This window comes from Musca autumnalis, unplaced genomic scaffold (genome assembly GCF_047663935.1).
Source record: "Musca autumnalis isolate F117 unplaced genomic scaffold, ASM4766393v1 scaffold_5, whole genome shotgun sequence".
NCBI classification, from domain to species: domain Eukaryota; kingdom Metazoa; phylum Arthropoda; class Insecta; order Diptera; family Muscidae; genus Musca; species Musca autumnalis.
The window spans coordinates 30,542,546-30,552,685 of record NW_027412088.1 but is presented as its reverse complement, the minus strand read 5'-3'; the positions used below and the strand labels follow the sequence as shown (position 1 = coordinate 30,552,685).

The 10,140-nt window shown below is 27.3% G+C and overlaps 1 protein-coding gene across 2 annotated transcripts; it reads left to right on the top strand.

Moving 5' to 3' along the window:
• Nucleotides 1-978: 978 nt before the first annotated feature.
• On the top strand, nucleotides 979-9,932 carry fidipidine (coiled-coil domain-containing protein 93). 2 transcript variants are annotated; one of them, XM_073988477.1, is made up of 10 exons: nucleotides 979-1,328; nucleotides 1,391-1,599; nucleotides 1,662-1,791; nucleotides 1,853-1,990; nucleotides 2,062-2,226; nucleotides 2,479-2,523; nucleotides 2,622-2,932; nucleotides 8,484-8,597; nucleotides 8,663-8,865; nucleotides 9,198-9,684. In XM_073988477.1, the coding sequence occupies exons 1-10, from the start codon at nucleotides 1,242-1,244 to the stop codon at nucleotides 9,572-9,574; spliced, it is 1,779 nt and encodes a 592-aa protein (XP_073844578.1). In that variant the 5' UTR covers nucleotides 979-1,241; the 3' UTR covers nucleotides 9,575-9,684. The 2 variants fall into 2 exon arrangements, with proteins under 2 accessions (XP_073844578.1, XP_073844579.1); XM_073988478.1 differs by lacking the exon at nucleotides 2,479-2,523 and having other exon boundaries at nucleotides 9,198-9,932.
• The last annotated feature ends 208 nt before the right edge of the window (nucleotides 9,933-10,140 follow it).

The window sequence follows — 10,140 nt, the reverse complement described above, 5'->3', positions numbered from 1 at the left end:
TTTGCAGCAATTGACCGTCTACCTTGTTTATTGTGATACGTGAAAAGTGTTGCAACTTTTGGTACTTTTTCAGTCATAAACAGGGTTGTATATCATGTGTACTGTGATTTCGATGTTGATTTCACTGAAATCACGAAATGAGATGGTTTCATTTTTGTATGCGAAATCATGATAATTTTTGCTTGATTCCGCGCGAAATCACGAAACGCCTTCGAAATCACGAAAAGACGACGAATGTAAACCAAACATTATACGCAACTTATACGATATATAGATAATATTACGATAATTTCCGAAATAAAGCGGTAAAGTTCTATATTGTCGTAAATTTTTAAGGGGTAGTTTACACTATATGTAAATGTCATATGACATGAAATTTTCCATCGTTATATATTCGCTAATATGTGTAAAATTGGAGTGTTTCCTTGCGTCATTTACTCTGTGCGTCCACGCCAGCGAAAATGAAAAGAACTACGTCTCCACATTGCCTCTGTCGGTAAATATGGAATGTTTTTATTTCGTGTCATATGACATTGATAGATAGTGTAAACTACCTCTAACAACTAAATTCAATTTACAACCACTTGTTTTGAAAATTCATGTTCGGTCAGCTGCGCATATGCATTCAAACATATCACAATAATCAATGTAGATTGATTATTGCGATATGTTTGCAATTAACAAAAAATAAGTGTAAACACCGGAGTGTATTTCAATGGAACAGAGCAAAAGATTTCGTGAAATCCCGTCGATTTTGGCATAAATGTCTATTTGGATTTTGATCGTTATTGTCCTCTTCTCATGATATGTGTCACTTTTGTAACAACGCATATGCAAAATAACATATCGTGGAAAGAGGCCATAAATTTTCTCCAAATGAGAAACATCTGTTTTTTGCCAATATTTCGATCTTTAAAACCCTGCTATCGGTCTTTTCGTTCTTTGTTTTGATTCCTGATCTTTATCGGTAAATTTTCTATATTTCTCTGGTTTTTGTTTCTTCGACAGTGTCATCGGTCGGAATTATCATCTTTGTATTGAAAGAATTGAAAGAAGGTTTCATTGCCTGCCAAAGTTCCCAAAAAAGAAGATAGCAAAGAAAGATTGGCAGTCTATCTGGTAATCAAAAACATATATGGGGCACTAGGAGAAGCTTATCAAAATAGCAAAATAGACAACAAGTATTTACTCTAAACAGCAGACTTTCGTCATCTAAAGGATTCCATAGCGCGTAGAACACAATGGCCAATAAGGAAATATTTTCCAAACATATAAAATCAAATGTTAAATTGGCTACTCGTTATGATGCTGAAGGGAAGGAAGTACAGGTGAGAATTCAATCATGGGGAAAAGTTCATGAAACAAATTATAATTGTCCTCTTGTTTTTAGGTGGAACGACGGGAAGATACAGATGCTACGGCTAAAGAAAAAGAAACATTTGATTTGTTAATAAATGCCGGTTATTATAGGGCTTGTATCAAGGGTTTGTCGGCATTCGATAAAGTAGTAGGAGGCATGACCTGGTGTATAGAATGCTGTGATTATGATGTAGATGTGGATTTATTGTTTCATGAGAACCTAACAATTGGCCAGAAGATGTAAGTTTTCGAATGGTGGCAAATGATTGAAATGAATGTAAAGTTCCGTTTTTATTTTGCAGCTCTTTGGTGGAGAAAATTGTTGCCGTTTTGCCTCAAATGAAGTGTCCTTTTCGCATAGAACCTCATCAAATACAAGGTTTAGAATTTCTTAGTATACATCCAGTTATACAGTGGCTTGTTAAGAAATCTGTGAGATAAATATAATTTGTATTATTATAAATAATTATAAGAGAATTATTTTCTGTTTTAGGTTGAAAATCGAGCGGAACGAAATATGCGTTTAAAACAATTTGCAATTGGTCAATTTCACAATAATTATCAATATAAAAGTGATAAGCAAAATTTGGAAAAAATACGCAAAGCCTCAGTGCATATCAAGAGAATACAAGTAAGCATATTTAAAAGTTTAGCAGAAAAGAGTGATAAACATTAGCTAATGACTTTTTTTGTATAATTCAGGAAATCTACAATCCCGTCCGTCAATATCAGCGCAAAGATGCCGTCGAGGAGGATGAAAGAACAAAAGTACAATTGACGCTTTTGGAATATGGTAACCTGCCATCAGTGTCTAAAGCAGAAAATTTAGACAACGATGGGCAAGCAACTAATGTTACAGCATCTGAGGTATGCAACGATTGTCCTTTAGAAATTATAATAATTTTGTGTAGTATTGATGTTTATTTGTCTAAACACTTGAAAGCAGATCAAAAGTCTTTCAAAAATCCAACTCAATATATGATGTTGTAAAGCTTTTGCTTTTATTTTGATTTTGTTTAAAGTGATTTTTAATGCAGTTTCGTGTAAATAATGCTTTCTAAAATATTTTTGTTTATTTTTCCTTTTTTTTAATAACACAAACTATTTGTTTGCTTGCAGCTTGATATTGAAAAGTTACTTAACAATTTAGTACTCACAAAAGAGGTAAATTGTCCTTTTCCGTTTTTTCTTTATAATTTATTATTGATTCACATTGCACTTTGTTTTTCTTGTTTTAATTAATAAATTGATTAACTCCATAGGATAGCACCACAGGATCACCTCAAAAACTCGATAATGCCACCCGTTATGCATTGCGAAAACACTATAAGGAATTCAAACATGAAATGGAAACGGATGCCAAGGAATTAACGGAACAAAACCAAATCAAATCTTTGGAAGCTTCAAAATCGGCCCTGCAACAGAAATTGGAGCGTAACCAAAAGGATGTTAAAGATGCTATGGAAATGTTGCGCCAGGAATGTGAATTGTTGGAAAAAGAAAAGGCACAAAAAGAAGAAATGCAACAACAAATTGAAGAATATATGAAAATCGAACAAACTGTTGATGTGGGGTAAGTTACTTAGAGAGCAAAAGATCATATGCCGTTATGCAGCTATTAACCGAAGCAAAAAGTTGGGTTAACGCGCGACCTACCTTTTTCGAAACTTTCAAGGCCCATATCTCGGGATGTATAGACTTCCTTCAGATAAAATATATATTTTTGTTTTTTGAAATTTTGCCTTTTTAGGGCGAAGATCATTTTTAATGATTTTTTATTAATTTTCTCGTTAAGCTTGACAGAGAAGCCACTACACGAGAAAATTAATAAAAAAAATATATTTTTGTGTTCAGGAAAGTAACCTCTAATTGTGGAAAACCTTTAAAATAATTCGCAGGGCCTCTCCTAAACCTTCCTTAAGCTTAAAATGTTCTTATAAATTATAATTTTGCTCAATAGCGAGATTTTGGTTGGGGATTTCACCTCTGGACAGGTGGAATTATACGCTTGTCCCAATATATTCGAAGATATTTTCAATGGAAAATATTTTTCGAAAAATATTTTCTTTGGAAATTTTTTACTCCGAAAATATTTTCTGTAGAAAATAATTAGTCTGAATATATACAAATAGTTAGTCCGAAAACATTTTATATAGAAAATATAATTTTTTCGGAGTAAATATCTACAAAAAAATTTTTCGGGGAAAATATTTTCGAAGTAAATTTTTTCAATAGAAAATATTTTCGGAGTAAACCGTTTCCATAGAAAATTTTTCGAAGTTACTATTTTCCATAGAAAATATTTTCGGAATAACTATTTTCCATTGAAAATATTTTCCATAGAAAATATTTTCGAAGTAATTATTTCCCATAAAAATATTTTCACAGTAAATGTTTTCCATCGAAAATATTTTCGGAGTTACTATTTTCCATAACAAATAATTTCCGAAAGTATTTTGTTGTATGGGAAATATTTTCAATAGAAAATGTAAGTATTTACTTCGAAAATATTTTCTATGGAAAATATTTGCTCCGAAAATATTTTCTATGTAAATATTTACTCCGAAAATATATTCTATGTAAATATTTACTTCGAAAATATTTTCAAAGGCAAATATTTACTCTGAAAATATTTCCTGTGGAAATATTCACTCCGAAAATATTTCCAATGGAAAATATTCAGTGCGAAAATATTTTCTATGGAAAATATTTACTCCGAAAATATTTTCTATGCAAAATATTTACTTCGAAAATATTTTCAATGGAAAATATTTACTTCGAAAATATTTTATATGGAAAATATTCACTCCGAAAATATATTGTATTGAAAATATTTACTCCGAAAATATTTTCTATGAAAATTATTTACTCAGAAAATATTTTCTATGGAAATTATTCAGTTCGAAAATATTTTCTATGGAAAATATTCAGACCGAAAATATTTTCTATGGAAAATATTTACTCCGAATATATTTTCTATAGAAAAAATGTACACCGAGAATATTTTCATGAAAAATATTTACACAAAAATATTTTCTATGGAAAATATTCAGTCCGAAAATATTTTCTATGGAAAATATTCAGTCCGAAAATATTTTCTATGGAAAATATTTACTCCGAAAATATTTTATATGGAAAATATTTAGTCCGAATATATATTGTATTGAAAATATTAACTCCGAAAATATTTTCTTTGAAAAATATTTACACAAAAATATTTTCTATGGAAAATATTCAGTCCGAAAATATTTGCTATGGAAAATATTCAGTCCGAAAATATTTGCTATGGAAAATATTCAGTCCGAAAATATTTCTATGGAAAATATTTACTCCGAAAATATTTTCTATGGAAAATATTCAGTCCGAAAATATTTTCAATGGAAAATATTTACTCCGAAAATATTTTCAATGTCAAATATTTGCTTCGAAAATATTTTATATGGAAAATATTTACTCCGAATATATATTGTATTGAAAATATTTACTTCGAAAATATGTTCTATGAAAAATATTTACACAGAAAATATTTTCTATGGCAAATATTCAGTCCGAAAATATTTTCTATGGAAAATATTTAGTCCGAAAATATTTTCTATGGAAAATATTTTTCGAAAAATATTTTCTTTGAAAATTCTTTACTCCGAAAATATTTTCTGTAGAAAATAAATAGTTTGGATATATACAAATAGTCCGAAAATATTTTCGGAGTAAACCGTTTCCATAGAAAATATTTTCGGAGTTACTATTTTCCATAACAAATAATTTTCGAAAGTTTTTTGTTGTATGGGAAATATTTACTCCGAAAATATTTTCAAAAGAAAATGTAAATATTTACTTCAAAAATATTTTCTATGGAAAAATTAACTCCGAAATTATTTTCTACTGAAAATATTTACTCCGAAAATATTTTCTATGTAAATATTTAATTCGAAAATATATTCAATGGAAAATATTTACTCCAAAAATATTTTCTATGGAAAATATTTACTCCGAAAATATTTTCTATGTAAATATTTAATTCGAAAATATTTTCTATCGAAAATATTAACTCCGAAATTATTTTCTACTGAAAATATTTACTCCGAAAATATTTTCTATGTAAATATTTAATTCGAAAATATTTTCAATGGAAAATATTTACTCCGAATATGTTTTCTATAGAAAACATTCACTCCAAAAATGTTTTCTATGAATATATTTACTCCGAAAATATTCTCTATTGAAAATACTTACTCCGAAATTATTGTCTATTGGAAATATATTTTCTATGGAAAATATTCAGTTGGAAAATATTTACTCCGAAAATATTTTCTATGAAAAATATTTACTCCGATTTTTTTTTATTTTCTATGGAAAATATTTTCGCCGAAAAAAATGTACTCCGAGAATATTTTCATACAAAATATTTACCTCGAAAATATTTTGTGTGGAAAATATTTACTCCGAAATACTTTGCAAAGAAAATGTTTACTCCGAAAATATTTTCTATGGGAATTATTTACTCCAAAAATATTTTCTATAGAAAATAATTAGTCCGAATATGTTTTCTATAGAAAACATTCACTCCAAAAATATTTCATATGAATATATTTACTCCGAAAATATTCTCTATTGAAAATACTTACTCCGAAAATATTTTCTATGGAAAATATTTACTCCGAAAATATTTTCTATGAAAAATATTTACTCCGAATTTTTGTTTTATTTTCTACTGAAAATATTTTCTTTGTAAATATTTACTTCGAAAATATTTTCAATAGAAAATATTTACTCCGAAAATATTTTTTATGGAAATATTTACTCCGAAAATATTACCTTTGGAAATATTTACTCCGAAAGTATTTTCTATGAAAAATATGTACTCTGAAAATATTTTTATGGGAAATATATTTTTAATATGCTTTTTACCAGAATATTTTATATGAAAAATATTTACTCCGATTTTTTTTTATTTTCTATGGAAAATTTTTTCACCGAAAAATATACTCCGTGAATATTTTCATGCAAAATATTTACCACGAAAATATTTTGTGTGGAAAATATTTACTCCGAAAAATTTTGCAAAGAAAATATTTGCTCCGAAAATATTTTCTATGGAAATTATTTACTTCGAAAATATTTTCTATAGAAAATAATTAGTCCGAATATGTTTTCTATAGAAAACATTCACTCCAGAAATATTTTCTATGAATATATTTACTCCGAAAATATTCTCTATTGAAAATACTTACTCCGAAAATATTGTCTATTGAAAATATTTACTCAGAAAATATTTTCTATAAAAAATATTTACTCAGAAAGTATTTTCTATAAAAAATATTTACTCAGAAAGTATTTTCTATGGAAAATATTCAGTCGGAAAATATTTTCTATGGAAAATATTTACTCCGAAAATATTTTCTATGAAAAATATTTACTCAGAAAATATTTTCTATGAAAAATATTTACTCAGAAAATATTTTCTATGAAAAATATTTACTCAGAAAATATTTTTTATGAAAAATATTCAGTCCGAAAATATTTTCTATGGAATATATTCAGTTCGAAAATATTTTCTATGGAAAATATTCAGTCCGAAAATATTTTCTATGAAAAATATTTACTCTGAAAATATTTTTATGGGAAATAATTACTCCGAAAATATTTTTCATAGAAAATATTTACTCCGAGAATATTTTCTATGAAAAATATTTACTTTGAAAATATTTTCTATGGAAAATATTCAGTCCGAAAATATTTTCAATAGAAAATATTTACTCCGAAAATATTTTTTATGGAAATATTTACTCCGAAAATATTTTTTATGGAAATATTTACTCCGAAAATATTTTCTATGGAAAATATTTACACCGAAAATATTTTCTATGGAAACTATTTACTCCGAAAATATATTGCATTGAAAATATTTACTCCGAAAATATTTTCTATGAAAAATATTTACTCAGAAAATATTTTCTATGAAAAATATTTACTCAGAAAATATTTTCTATGGAAAATATTAACTCAGAAAATATTTTCTATGAAAAATATTTACTCAGAAAATATTTTCTATTGAAAATATTCAGTCCGAAAATATTTTCTATGGAAAATGTTTACTCCGAAAATATTTTCTATGAAAAATATTCAGTCCGAAAATATTTTCTATTTAAAATATTCAGTCCGAAAATATTTTCTATTAAAAATATTTACTCTGAAAATATTTTTATGGGAAATAATTACTGCGAAAATATTTTTCATAGAAAATATTTACTCCGATAATATTTTCTATGAAAAATATTTACTCCGAAAATATTGTCTATGGAAAATATTCAGTCCGAAAATATTTTCAATGGAAAATATTTACTCCGAAAATATTTTCTATGGAAAATATTTACTCCGAAAATATTTTCTATGGAAAATATTTTTCGAAAAAAAATTTTCTTGCGAATAGTTTCCATAGAAAATAATTAGTCCGAATACATTTTCTATAGAAAACATTCACTCCGAAATATTTTCTATTTAAGTTTTTTTTTACCAGAATATTGACTCTGAAAATATTTTATATGGAAAATACAATTTTTTTCGGAGTAAATATTTACAAAAAATATTTGTGGGGCAGATATTTTCCACAGAAAATACTTTCGGAGCGATATATACCATAGAAAATATTTTCGTAAACAACATTTTTATTAGAAAATATTTGCGGTGTCAATATTTTCCATACAAAACATTTTCGGAGTAAATAGTAAATAGAGTTACTATTTTCCATAAAAATAATTTCCGAAAGTACTTTCTGTGGCAAATATTTATTAGGAAAATATCAGAAGCAATAGTATATATTCTTATTCAGCAAGTCTTCTATGATAGAAATAGAATATTCAAAATATTTACTACTTTCGGAATAGCTTTCAAATGTCTTGGAAGGTGGAGGAGCTTTCAAAAGGTCTTCTATGATAGATGCCTTTTTAAACGGTCTACTTTGCAGAAAGGCTTTTCAAAATGTCTTCTCGGGTAGAAGACCGTTCAAAAAATCTCAAATGATATATTTTTAAAGTTTACTATAGCACCTTTTTCAAAAGCTTTCTTTCTTTATATTTTTACATCTGTATAATAAAATTACCCTACCTCTTTCTGTATTTTTATAGTTTATTGGAAAAGGTACAAGGTCTGCTCAAGCAACACGATGAATTAAAAAAGGAAGAATCTGAGTTTAAGGAACATTGTCGCAAAGACTTAGCTGCACTGCAAGAACAAATTGAGTATGTATTTGAGTTTTTTGCAATCGAAGGAATCTCTAAACCATGAATTTATTTTTATTTTGAAGGGAATTGGAAGCCTTCAATGCCCAAGATCCCCACGAAAGGGAACAAGCTGTGGCCAAAGAAAAAGAACGTATACAAATATTAAAATTACAATTGGCAAAACGTAACAGAGGCATATTGGCCATACAACAGCAATTGGATAATACACCGGATCGCACAGAATTAGCACAATATCAAAGGCGGTTTCATGAGCTGTACAATGAAAGTAAGTTGGCAGATAACAAAATGAAGAAAACGGTTAAAAACCATATTATAAAAATAATTCATGTAACCTTGATTTCGCTTTGATTCTTGTCTGAGAAAGAAAATAGAATGCGAATTATATACTCGATTGTCCTGTTCATATTTTTATTCCCTATGATTTTATGCTAATATTCTTTATCTAATTTATTTATTGTTATTTATTTATTCAGTCCATAAGAAACAGTATATTAAATTTCGAGTATAAATTATTTATAAAATAAATTTCTTAATTTGTGTTGATATAATTTTCTTTATTTTCTAATATTTTTTTTTATCACATTTTTTCTTTTCTAGTGAGTGCCAAACACTTGGAGACGAAACAATATTACACACTCTTCAATACGCTAAATGACCAGAAACGTTATATGGAAAAAGAACTTTCCCTTTTGAATTCGATTTGTGAGGCCTATAATGAGGGAATGTCAACGCAACATGGCCGTGAAGAATTTATACAACAATTTGAACAAATTGTTCAAGGTGTTAAACAGACAGAGCAAAAGGTCAAATCGAAATATATGGAAGAGAAGAAGCGAAGAGATGCATTAAATGAAGAACTGCAAGGTCTGTTGGAGCTACAACGTCAATATGCTGCCGCTGTTAAACAACTAACAATAGAGTGTCAACGCTGTGAACAGCTGCAACAACATTTAAAGTCAATTCGTAAGAAATAGTGGAAACACATAGGCCAGGGGTTTTTGTCACTACCAACAATGCACATTATAATATTTAGTCTCAAAACGAAAGAGAATGCTATTTCCATGGCTATTTCTATAAAAGAAAACATTATTTGATAATTCCAAGCAATATTTCCTAATATTTCCTGTTCTTTTTCTATTCTATTCTTTTGTTTTGTTTTTATATTAAGTTGATATATAAAAAAAGTGTTGTATAGCCTGTTTTTTGTTTGTGTTTTTAAGTAAGAGATTTTTAAACGTAAATAATTTAGCCATTTAAATAGTAAAATACCATATTTTTTATTTATATAATACTTATTCTAAAATAAAATAATATATATTAGCTATATCGACTTATATAATAAAATGAATATTTATTCTTAGAATATTTATAGTACTCAAAGTAATAAAACAAAACAAACATACCTATATAACTTCTTATAAACTAAAACACACACACAAATTCTTTATAATAAAGAAAATTTCTTAGAGATTTTCATAAAAAGGCAGAGGATTTTTTATTACAATTGTTCGGAAGTCACGAGGTCCCGATAGCATCATAG

Bases quoted from the DNA above. Each gene is read 5' to 3' on its own strand.
- fidipidine (XM_073988477.1), top strand. From the start codon at position 1,242: ATGGCCAATAAGGAAATATTTTCCAAACATATAAAATCAAATGTTAAA. The intron at 1,600-1,661 runs GTAAGTTTTCGA...TTTATTTTGCAG, and splicing joins CTAACAATTGGCCAGAAGAT to CTCTTTGGTGGAGAAAATTG. The intron at 2,933-8,483 runs GTAAGTTACTTA...GTATTTTTATAG, and splicing joins GAACAAACTGTTGATGTGGG to TTTATTGGAAAAGGTACAAG.